This window comes from Bombus flavifrons, chromosome 9, assembly GCF_040668555.2.
Source record: "Bombus flavifrons isolate JBK064 chromosome 9, iyBomFlav1_principal, whole genome shotgun sequence".
Lineage (NCBI taxonomy): Eukaryota > Metazoa > Arthropoda > Insecta > Hymenoptera > Apidae > Bombus > Bombus flavifrons.
In genome coordinates, this window is record NC_138450.1 from 11,709,529 (window position 1) to 11,721,172 (window position 11,644).

At 28.7% G+C, this 11,644-nt stretch overlaps 3 protein-coding genes across 7 annotated transcripts in view; 2 read left to right on the forward strand and 1 right to left on the reverse strand.

Moving 5' to 3' along the window:
* The first annotated feature begins 128 nt into the window (after positions 1-128).
* On the forward strand, positions 129-6,179 carry LOC138183114 (uncharacterized). 4 transcript variants are annotated; one of them, XM_069119685.1, is made up of 9 exons: positions 131-600; positions 718-893; positions 972-1,084; positions 1,153-1,569; positions 1,640-1,703; positions 1,797-1,965; positions 2,032-2,191; positions 2,256-2,518; positions 6,039-6,179. In XM_069119685.1, exons 1-8 carry the CDS (start codon positions 313-315, stop codon positions 2,516-2,518), a joined length of 1,650 nt encoding a protein of 549 aa, XP_068975786.1. In that variant the 5' UTR covers positions 131-312; the 3' UTR covers positions 6,039-6,179. The 4 variants fall into 4 exon arrangements, with proteins under 4 accessions (XP_068975787.1, XP_068975788.1, XP_068975789.1 ...); XM_069119686.1 differs by lacking the exon at positions 6,039-6,179 and having other exon boundaries at positions 129-600; positions 1,643-1,703; positions 2,256-2,919; XM_069119687.1 differs by lacking the exon at positions 6,039-6,179 and having other exon boundaries at positions 129-600; positions 2,290-2,464.
* The window catches only part of LOC138183118 (lymphotoxin beta receptor inhibitor), a 201,786-nt gene continuing 193,200 nt past the window's right edge, over positions 3,059-11,644 (reverse strand). The window contains exons 1-6 of one of the 2 annotated variants that reach the window (XM_069119694.1): positions 5,409-5,640; positions 5,154-5,272; positions 4,926-4,973; positions 4,596-4,753; positions 4,377-4,525; positions 3,059-4,303 (exon numbers count right to left, since the gene is read on the reverse strand). In XM_069119694.1, the coding sequence (XP_068975795.1) occupies positions 4,125-4,303; positions 4,377-4,525; positions 4,596-4,753; positions 4,926-4,973; positions 5,154-5,261 (642 nt within the window). In that variant the 5' untranslated portion in view covers positions 5,262-5,272; positions 5,409-5,640 and the 3' untranslated portion in view covers positions 3,059-4,124. Of the gene's footprint in view, positions 4,304-4,376; positions 4,526-4,595; positions 4,754-4,925; positions 4,974-5,153; positions 5,273-5,408; positions 5,641-11,644 lie in introns of those variants that run through there. The other variant, XM_069119695.1, reaches the window with a different exon arrangement.
* LOC138183112 (serine-rich adhesin for platelets) lies at positions 6,275-10,258 on the forward strand. The gene is made up of 10 exons (XM_069119677.1): positions 6,275-6,450; positions 6,865-6,995; positions 7,082-7,224; positions 7,297-7,447; positions 7,527-7,759; positions 7,838-7,907; positions 7,975-8,291; positions 8,367-9,526; positions 9,597-9,728; positions 9,822-10,258. Exons 2-10 carry the CDS (start codon positions 6,887-6,889, stop codon positions 9,841-9,843), a joined length of 2,337 nt encoding a protein of 778 aa, XP_068975778.1. The 5' UTR covers positions 6,275-6,450; positions 6,865-6,886; the 3' UTR covers positions 9,844-10,258.

Consider the following 11,644-nt stretch of genomic DNA (forward strand, 5'->3'; position numbering starts at 1 on the left):
TATTTTTTCAATGAGCAATCTAGTTGTTTATTGTAGATTAAAATATTTGATTCTTACAGTTTGAAAAATGATTTTAAATTTTATAAAAAGATATTAATATCTAAATAATAATAATATCATAATATCTAAATTATATTTTAACTATTACTTCTATTAGATATTTTTAAATATTTCTATTACGTATTTAATTAATAATTTCGATGTTATCCTTGGGCAGTTGACTAGTTTAATCGGATAATATATAAAGTTATTGATCAAATTCGAAAGGTGAATAAGCATGCGCGTTTTTCTTACTATGTAAATGGCAAGAGGATGATGTTTTACAAAGATTTGCAAGTGTTTTTCCATTTTTTTACGGTTTTGTTATACGTTTCCGGTGAAACATTAATGAGGAAAAATGAAAAACGTACCAGCCTCAGAAACAATTATCAGATGTGCCTCGACACTTTTAAGATTCAAGAAGATAAAATTATTCGAACGCAGGAATCCTTAGACATGGGTGCTAAATATTTGAAGGAATTTGAGTTTAATTCTAGAGAAGAATGTTTAAAATTCTGCTGTGATACAGAAAGTTGTGACGTGTTTATTTTTGAAGAGAAGGTATAGATAATTTCATACAAAATAAATAAGAAAATAATAAAAATATGATTTCTTTTTATTTCAACAAATAAATGATTTATTTTCCACTAATAATAAAATAAATTGAATACCATACAGAATCCTGGAAGTTGTTATCTTTTCCAATGTGGCCCATTGCATGACTTCAAATGTAAATTTACAAGTCACGCTAACTATAGTAGTGCAGTTCGTAGTAGCTATAATACACAAAGCAATTCACAACTGGAGAAGGAAAGTACGATTTCTCAACAAGAACATGAATTGAAATCTCTTAGGTATGCAACCATCATTTTGATATTCATAATATTTTGATGATAAAACAATAATATACATATTTTTTTATTTATATGAAGGAAATTAGCAGAGCCAGCACCAGCAGAATATTCTTTCACAGAATCCCCCATGAAATTAATTGTAACATTGGCACCAAAATTATCATTAACGACATCCCCACCTATTAAACAGGGTATATACAAATTAAAGTTTTGTGTTTCTAATTCAACAAAACAAATGTATAATAATATATGTTTGTAGTTTGTACTAAAAACCAATATGAATGCAGCTTATCTGGAGATTGTATAGCAATATATAATGTATGCGATGGTATACCACAATGTACTGATGGATCTGATGAAGCTACAGATGTATGTCCCATAGAAAAACCAACAAGTTTTCCTTCTATAGCCCAAGGAGTTCAACCTCCACTACCATACCAACAAATGGTTGATCGACATAAACCCTATGCTCCACTGTATCCTCATGTTTCAGAAGTTAATTCTTGGAAATTGCCTAATTTAGCTCAGCAAATGATACCACCTCAGCTACTTCTATATCCAGCTCGTCAAATGGAAGGTGCTCCAGGGTATCAATGGGATTATCAACCCATATATGATCGAAATAAAGCCATTTATAATTCTTATCCTGAACAAAGCAATCTAAATCCTTCTGAACGTAAGTAGTATAATTGTAAAAGATTATTTTATGAATGAAGTGGAAGTGCTTTAAACTGTTTCATTTTTAGAAGATCAGTCACATATTTTCAATCATAAGGGATTGGGTGTAATAGGAGAAAAAGAATCAGATGGGTAAGGCATTAAATTCTAATTTTAAAGAAGGTATTAAGCAATAAAAATATTAAAGTAGTTATATTTAATCTTGAATTATTTTAAATTGTTTAGTGGTACATATATGGATGCAAAACATCCATACAAAACGTCGTATTTCCTATCATCAAATAGGCAAAACAATCAGGTTTATCTGTCTCCATCTCCAATATCGAATGTGCAACAGAAGCAAATAATGGAAACAGAAAAGGATGTTATTATTACAACAACACCTGCTTGTGATGTATGTGTATTCTATGATTTCTAATTTCATTGCAATATTAACATTATATTATTTTTTTTCTTTCAGACATCACATGAACAAAAAGATGTTTCATTAAAAAGTCAAGAAATCGGAAAAATCGATCAACAAGGGGAGAAACATATAGTACACGGAAAAGAAATTAGTCAGAATATATTAAAAAATGAAACTCTGAAATTTAGTCACATTCAAACAAAGGAAACAAAAGGTGCGTTATTAAATAATGTTATTTTTGTCCAATGTTTTATTGTAATTTAAATATGTCATTTTAGAACATAAAAGTGTAATAGTTATAAAACATCATAGCAGAGAGCATGGAAGAAATACGTTAATGGCAGAGCACTTGAAACAAGCAAATGAAAATGAAATTTTGAGACCCAGGGGAGCAGTCATATCGTTGGCTTTAGGACTTACAATAACAGCTATTACAGCTACATTAATTGCTTGCCGATTACGAGTTGTCCGAAGACGTGGAAAACGGCACGGACTATATGCTCATGATGCGGATTATTTAGTAAATGGAATGTATCTCTAAGTGAGTATACGAATTTCTTTAGTCAAAGGAATGTAGTGATTTTCATACTATTTTAAGTAACAACACAATAAATGTGTTTTGTCTTAGTAGTCTGATTTTAAAACTAATTAAAAAACGAAAATGTTTTGATTCATATTCATTTTATATTTGTGAAATTTGTTTCATCATCTTATGTGCGATAGTTATTGTGTGAAAGTAATTGTATTAAATTTGTGAAAATTTGCTATAAAATTATATTTTTTACAACGAATATTTAAAGTATTTTATAAAATAAATTTTTGCTCGAGTAACTTACATTTATCAAATTAGTATCTTAATTTGTACAATAATATTTGATTTTTAAAAAATATTGACAATATAAAAAGAAATCAAGAATTTTCGAATAGAATGAATTCTACGATAAAGCGCAACACGAAAATTTACTGTATAATTTGAAAAGGCTTTAATAGATTTAACGGTGAAACTGTACACAAGCGAATGTAATACACATGTATCTTTAATTCAGTGCAGCTGTGTTTGAAAAAAGAGAAAACTACCAGCTTATAACAAAATTATATTTATATATAACTTTTACAATCATACAATACAAAGGTATATACGATTCTTAATAATAGAATCACTGTTTTCAAGATTATAGTAACTAGCTATTCTAAAAAAATTGTTACTATGTCGTTTTTATACCTCAATTGTATCAAAAAAGAAGCTAGGTACCAAAGTATTTCTTCAAAGTACTTACATATCTCTAAAAAGGATTGTTCTTATTTCACATGAATGTTTCTAAATAAAGAATACATGTAGTATATACATAAATTCGATTAATTTGTGCTGTTGGATACAATGGAAATATATAAAAATTGCTATATCATTACAATTGTGTTATATGTGTAGAATTTTTCATACTTAGTAATTTTATTTGTATAAATACTACAACATTATTAGTTTAACCAAACCCAATAATTTATATAAAATATGAACAAAATAATGGAAGCATTTAAATTATCAATACTTCTGCTACTTAACTAACTATATGATAGCCAGAAATTTGATAAAGAATCTATATTAAAGAAAATTGTTCTTATATCTTTTTACATTAGAATTTTATGGATTAGAATTAATCTCTAATATAATTTTCATGTAAAAAAAATAATTACATTTTATTAAAAAACCAATTTCTAATGTATAACAAGGGTATATACTAAATTCTGTTACAGCAAATAGAATTGTATTTGATTAAATTATACATAATGTTTCTCTCCAATATATATTTCATCAGTTGTATTTCTGATACTCCAATCACTTTGTATATAAAAAGAGATGGTATTATTCGGTCCAAATATGAATATTATATAATTGAAACAAATTTATATTTTCGTTAAAATAAAAAATCTGTATATATTTATTTAAAAAAATTATTTTAATTATTTTTGATTCAAAAAAATATTAACAGAATAGAAATAATTTCAATTATATGCAAAGTAGTGGTCTGTACCATTATTGCAATGACAACAAGTGAAAATTATGATGATATTTATAAATGGGACTGTACGTATGTTCAAAATGAAATAAAAATACCATTTAATAACATTGAACATTGTATTGTATGCAACTATTGTCTGCCAGTAGCTGCTGCATATTGCTGTGCTCGTATAAATTCAGGGTAATCGATATACCCGTCATTATTACTGTCATCTAAAGAAAGTATTGGATCTATTAAAGTTACCAATTCCTCATCCTTAAATAATTTCTGTCCAGTGTTGACTCCAGCTATCTCTTTATTCTCTTGTTCTGAATATAAAGAGTTTATTATATTCTTCATGCTGAAAGTTAGTAACTTAGTAATTAACTGATTCATACATACCATGCCAATGAATTAAGGACTTTATAAGCTCACAACCATCTAACTTATTATTATTGTCTGCATCATGCATTTTGAAATAATGAAATTGCAATTCTTGTTCTGACATTTTACTAGTATCTATTGGAACTTCCATGTGCTCTGCGATATGACTGCAAAAAATTTGTTAATAACTATAAGCTTAAGATTATAAGTTGATGATTTTACATCTATGTAACATACGCTTTTTCATTAACTATGTTGGCAGCATTAAGTATTTGTTGTGAATGATCATGCCCATGCCCATGCCCATGTCCTTGTTGAACCGGTACTTGATGAGTTGGCATATGTTGCTGTACAGGTACTTGTTGAACTGGAACTTGTACAGGTACTTGCTGGAACTTTATAAAAATTTTATTTGTAACGATGCATGATTTCTTTTTAAATTATTTAAACTCGATTCAAATATGCATTACACATAATATGATAAAATACATTAAATGTGTTTTAAATTATATTTATAATTATGATTATAAGAGATATTAGATCTTTGGTATTTTTATGTAAACCTACCTGTTGTTGAGGAATTTGTTGTGGTACTTGATGTACTTGTTGAACAGGCTAAAACAAATTGAATATAAACTGACCTATGAATGAAACAATGATTAAAAATGCTATCCATGCAATTTATGGGTACTGTTTTAATATTCCCTAGTAATAAGAAATAATAGAATTGAATTTTGACTTAGACTTCAACATAACAGCAACCATATGTTTGATTATCTTAGGAGGAAAACTTACTTGTTGATAATGTTGAGGTGATACACCTGGTGGAACTCTTTGTTGTTGAGCGTGTGTATATTTACAAGCTAAAGATCCGATTATAAAAAGCCACAAAGTCCAATTCATATTGTAATGTTCTGCAACAAATGCATGCGTTTAATTACATATTTACTATATATCACAGAAATAATACGCACATATTACATCTAATAATACTGCGTTAAACTTTCAATTACGAAAATAGTAGGAAATAAACAAAATCTTTGGAAATACCTTATGTTATTCAATGTATACAAAAATTGACATGAACGCAAATATCTTGTTCATTGGCAAGACTGTATACCGGATTACGAATTTCGAGGTTATGTTACAGAAGTTATAGACTGACGTGGACAGATACCGCAAGTGTTACTTTATGATATACATACATATTTGGAAACCAGAGGCTCAAAGTATGATAAAAGCAGAGATAAAGGATATCAACAAGATAATTTGTTATTAAACAGTTGTTATTAAAATAACCATTCTAATTTGAAATAAACATCATAATAGAAATGAATGGAATAGTTTTAATTTTTAATTCTATGATATTTTTACATGGATTAAAATAGAATTGATAAATCAAATTTTATAAACAAAATTCTTCTGTTAAAAGAATGTAATAAAAGGCATCACTTAATTTTAATTTAGAGAAATTAGTTAAATAATTATAATATGAGAATCATTGCATTACTAGACATTATTTTACAGTCAATAAGAATGAAGTAAGAATGAAATTTTTAAATTATAACTTCGAAATCTGTTGATCAATCATTTCATGTTAAATGTTGATGTACTTGTGAATTAAAATTTCATCCTTAAAATAGCAACATTTGGTAAAAAAAATATGGTTTTGGTGCTTAGGTAGTGAATATCTGGGGAATATTTAAATATCTACAAATGGGCGTTGAAATATTTTTTTATTTATGGCGTATCAACTTAAATTTGAATGGACATGAGCAATAATTATTCAAATATGTACGAAAAATTGAAATCGATCTTTATAACATACTCTTTATTTTTGTTCAAAATTTAAAATGAGTTACATTCTGCTTCTAATCAATGAGTTTATCCCGCCGTTTTGAGATCCGTGAGTACTTTCACAATGGCGGAAAAGTATTGCTCTACACGATATCAAATTTGTGATGTGACTGTAATACCTCTGGTAATACATTAAAAAATAACTAAATAATTTATGATTGTCGAGAAGAAATTATATTACTACATAAACTATCCATAAATTGGAAAATTTAAAAAGATTTAATCGTATTAGCAGGTATGTACCAAAACTACGCGGTTTCGTTAATTTTAGCACTAATTTTTGTTTTATACAATTTCAGAATTCAGAACTTTATTCCCCCCATATTTTTAATTTGTTATTACTTGTATTGAAATAAATATATTAGTATATAAAATATTGTGTGTTTAATAACCCATAATTTAAGATACACATTTAATATCTTTCTTTTATTTTAAATCCTTATCTTTAAAATATTTTGTATGCATTTAATTTTAAGTAATTAGGACATATATATTGTGATGTTTTTACATTCTTTAGTAATTGAATTTAATAAATAAACTGTAAAGAATGTGTACGATAGCTTGATAGTTTCATAATGTAAAATTTCTGTTAGTTATCATTGCTTTTTTGTGAGTTTTGTATTTTTTCGGTATTTTTGTCATATTTTAGAAGCTCAAATAATAAATGGAAAATGCCCCAGATACTAAATCACAGGAAGGTTAAAAAATCACAGAAGAGAGTATTGGTTAAAAGGAAACATTTTTTAACAAATTACCATGAAGCTAAGTCTTATAAACCATGTGAGTTTCTAAAAGAATATATGTCTATTCAATTATACAATATTTTTAATGTATTTAAGACTAATATCAAAATTTGATTGTTACAGTATGTAAACAGCTACAAAGTAACAACAATTCATTAGCAAGAGCATTATCTAAAGAAAAGCATGAAGGTCAGTTATTATTTTCCCAAAATGTTGCTTTAATTGCTGAAGTACAAGATTTAGGTTTAGCTTGTAATAAACGTGATGTAAGTAAAGTATGTTAAATACAATATTTTGTCAATTTATTAAAATCAGATTTATAAAAATATATCTTTTAGGCCATTATATCAAATATCTTAAAGAATGCTAAAGAAATGCTTAAAATGTTAGTGACGTTGACTGGTTACTTAACAAATACAATTTCATCTTGTCAAGAATTTGTAGAATCTGTTGCCACGAATATGCAGATGTCTTATAATTCTGCTGGAAGTAAGCTCTTTTACATATTATTTCTTTTTATATTATGTAGATTTAAAGATAGGTTTCTAGAAAAAAAAAATTCTTCCAGAAAGGGAATCACTGAAAGGACTGTCAATAAAATCTCCAACTAGAGGAGTAGTGAAGCCTATGGTGAGCGGTTACACCATTACAAAACCCACCATTAATTTAAGTAGATTAAATATGCAGCATATTAATAATTCATCAAACTTAAGTATAATACCGGAGGTAAGAACACCCCCCAGAAATCAAGAGTTAAACAACTCAATGTCTCCTAATGGGGTCTCTGTAAGACGTACATGCGTAAGTATTTTGTAGAATGTTTTAAGTTTAACAAAGTTGTTTGAAAAATTGAGTTATCGAACGAATTAAATATTGCAGAAAAATGGTCGCACATACAGAATGCCTGAAAGATTGTCTCCTTTAACAGTGGCTTCACAAAGAGACAGTGGTATGTTTTGTTAATGACTCATATTGGCATATTTTGAAGTTAATATAACTTCAGTATTCATTTCTAGATGAGAGCGAACAAAGATTAAGCGAGAGAAGTAGCAGAAATTCTACTGAACGGATGTCAGGAAGAATATCGGAAAGAATGTCAGGAAGAATATCGGGAAGAATGTCGGAAAGACTATCAGGAAGGATATCGGAAAGAATATCAGGAAGGATGTCGCAAAGAATATCAGAAAGAATTACAAAGTCAAAGTCAAGATCGCCGAAGAATCGCAGTTCTCGATGTATTATTGAAAATTTGGAACGTATAGGAAGTCCCAGAGTGAAGCTTAACGACGTATCGAAATTATTGCAAAATTCTCATACTATTAACATTCGAATGGTTTGTGTTGCCAGTAAACATATTTTTGCATAAAGTTAATGTTCACGTTAATTAATCTTTAATTGCTATCTACAGTTAACAGAGAATCAAAATAGTCAAGAAACTGATAGGTCAAGATGTAGTAATGAAGAAGATGAAGATTCTCAGACTAAGATTATAGCAGAGACATCAACTCCCAATGATTCTGGAAACAATAATGATGGAACCACTGGGGATGAAAATGAAGAAAGCAACAATGAATTAGATACTACAGATGAACAAAAGAAAGAAAAAGTAAATGAAACAAAAAGTGTTACATCAAACTGGGAGGATCCTCTTGAAGGACCAAGTTGGTTATTTGATAATTCCCAAGTCGTGCCTTCTTTTACAAATAACGACAAAAAGACTGATGATGTAGATGTTTCTAATGATGATAGTATAAGTTTCGTATTAACAGAAAAAGAATCGAAGAATCTATTCGAAGAAACTATGCAAGAAATGTCGCCACTATCAATGTCAAGTAGATGTGCAAATCATGTGAGTAATTCCAAGAATAGTATACAAGCAAATAATGAAGATGAATGTGATATACCTCAACAAAATGAAAACAACTATTATAACGGAGCTATAGTGAGAGATGCAAATGAAAACGAATGTAAAACAGAGAATGCCTCTACAACGAATTTGCAAAATTACATTACACAAAGACGAGGCTATTTTGAAAGTGACGATGAAGATGATTTCACGCTGATATACACACGACAACCACGTAATATGCATTTTGACATAAATGATTTAAAGCTGCCAGTACTAGAAGAGTCTGCTTTGAAACCAATAATTCCAGCTGAACCAGAACCAGAAATAACGACTACTCTTCGAAAGATATCCCAAATTTGTCCAATTCCATCTGTTTCGCATGACACTTTGAACGAATCAACGTTTAACCAGTCTACTGTAAATCTGCCACTGCTTGTGAATAATGATAATGAGACTATAGAGTTGGCGCCAGTAAAAAAAGAGTCAAAACTATCGCAGCAGAAGAATAAAAGGCAGAAGGTAACTACGACGCACTTCAATGATTTTGTTGATAATACACCACCACTCAAGAAAAATAATTCTTACAAAAAGAAGAAAGGCAAACCCATGAAAGACCCAAGTGCTGTTAAAGTAGTGCTGCAAAAATTGAATGAATCCGATGTTAAATCTAGGACACCTTCTCCGAATGAAACAATTTCTCGTGATTGTAATCAATCTTTGTAAGTATATTTAGATAAATGATGATGTATATTAACTGTATATGATTATAACTTAAGTACTTATATATAGAAGTCCTATATCTTCACGTGCGGACAATTCAAGCGATTCAGAAAGTAGTACAAGTACCAATAGCACATTTACTTGTAATCGTCCTAGACGAAAACGTGCTCAGATTTCATATCATGAACCTAATTTGATAAAGTAAGTAATTCTATTTTAATTTTTACTAAATTGTTTACATATCTTTTTATTTATATTAAGTTATCAAGATTTCTTATTATCTTATTGTCTCAGGAAATTACGAAGAAATCGATAATTACAACGCAATATTTATTGATATTGAAGAAGCGATTAATAAAATACTATCATGTGTTTTGTAAGACACATTGATATTCCCTTTGATGTAAATAAGTTACTAATGCGTGTGGTGAATTTCATTGGACGGACTTCTAAAACAAGGGAAGAAAATGAAGACAAAAATAGAAACTAAATTGATGATTTCTTCAAACATCTATAACATACTATACAGCAAGTTCACGTTTCGAACTGTTCTGCTTCCATTGCTGCGCACACTTTTATTAAATCAGCAATTGTTAATTATTTACAGGAAATCGGCTTGCTTTGACGTAGTCATAGCTTCGGTGATTTTGGCTTCCTCTCGTAGTAGTGTTCGTATGATGTACTTTTTGTATCCTTAACTATGTTTCAATGAATAAACCAACATTTTAGAACATTGCGTTTTCTATTGTTTTATCAATATGACCTGAAGCTAGCAGATTTTTGTAATATTTCCAATCTGTTGTGGAATTATGACAAACGCAAATGATCCAATCACACATAATTATGAAAAATAAAAAAAATGCTTATTGAAGCATTCGACGATGGATGAAACAATTTTAAAAGATCGATTTTATTGGCAGTGTTCAAAGAGATATCGGTGCATAAATAAAAAAGAAGTATTATGTATAATGGATTTAACTATTTATTCCTTATCCTATGCTGACAGGTTTATAGAGCGGCCAGCATAGAGGTGAAAATTAAACATGTTTGTTTAATTTCAAGATGAAACAAGCAACCAGTGTTACCTTCTCCACATAAACTTTTTTATTAAATAAATATTTTTTAAAAATCATTAGCACTTTGACTTTACTAAAATCTAATTTAATAATTAATATAGTAAATTATCGTGATGAGAATTAAAAGTTTACAACTTGAAAAACTGGATAATTCGTTATGATATAATTGTTACTAACATAATTGATTTGCAACCTAGTAGCAATCGTGGGTGTACGCACGCGGAACTTTCTGTTGCTAAAAGTCTAAGCTTGAGGTCAACGCTTAATTTGCATAGTCGATATAGCAATGTGTTATAAAGCTGTTTTCATATTCATAGTTTCGTGTTTGTGATATCGCAAAGTGCCAAGAAAAACAGAAAGAAAATAGCTAGATATTCATATGATAAAATTTATCATGCGTATTAAACAAAATAATTATATTATACAATGTAATAATATTTTACATTTTACTGAAACGTTTATTTTGTCTACAAAATAAATAATTGAGGTCAATAAATAACAAACAGACTATAATGAAATATTTTTGGATTTCAGCCAATTTGTTAATTGATAAGCAAATTATATTTGAGAATCAATAGATAATTAAGCTTTATGGGATTAAACAATTTATCTACTCTGATGCTTGGATGCTACTGAGATAATCAGACAGATGTGGCTGTCTTCACGTTTTGTAAACGAATGATTTTGAAGGGTTTAAAACGATAGGAATACCTTTCTCAGGTAAATTAAAACGGTAGTTTCTAGCGATGAGTAAATTATTCAGGCTGAAAGTATATTTAATGCAATATGTCGTTCAATCTACGATCTTGTTTAAGAAGATAGATGTTATATGTCACGTATATTATTTTGCAAAAATAATAATATATATATATATATATATATTCGAGGGCTACATATTTGCAAAAGAAAGCGTATGAAAATCGAACTCGAGTTCGAGGGTTCTATAAGAGTTATAGAATTCTAATGAATTACATATGTAGTATCAATTGATTGCGGAACATTTTGCTCAATATACGAATAGTCAGTTACAAGCGTTATGTG

Excerpts from the sequence above, each read along its gene's own strand:
- LOC138183114 (XM_069119685.1), top strand. The coding sequence starts at position 313 with ATGATGTTTTACAAAGATTTGCAAGTGTTTTTCCATTTTTTTACGGTT. Across the intron at positions 1,570-1,639 it reads CAATCTAAATCCTTCTGAAC|AAGATCAGTCACATATTTTC; the intron begins GTAAGTAGTATA and ends TTTCATTTTTAG. Across the intron at positions 1,704-1,796 it reads GGAGAAAAAGAATCAGATGG|TGGTACATATATGGATGCAA; the intron begins GTAAGGCATTAA and ends TAAATTGTTTAG.
- LOC138183112 (XM_069119677.1), top strand. The coding sequence starts at position 6,887 with ATGCCCCAGATACTAAATCACAGGAAGGTTAAAAAATCACAGAAGAGA. Across the intron at positions 7,225-7,296 it reads TAGCTTGTAATAAACGTGAT|GCCATTATATCAAATATCTT; the intron begins GTAAGTAAAGTA and ends TATATCTTTTAG. Across the intron at positions 7,908-7,974 it reads GGCTTCACAAAGAGACAGTG|ATGAGAGCGAACAAAGATTA; the intron begins GTATGTTTTGTT and ends ATTCATTTCTAG.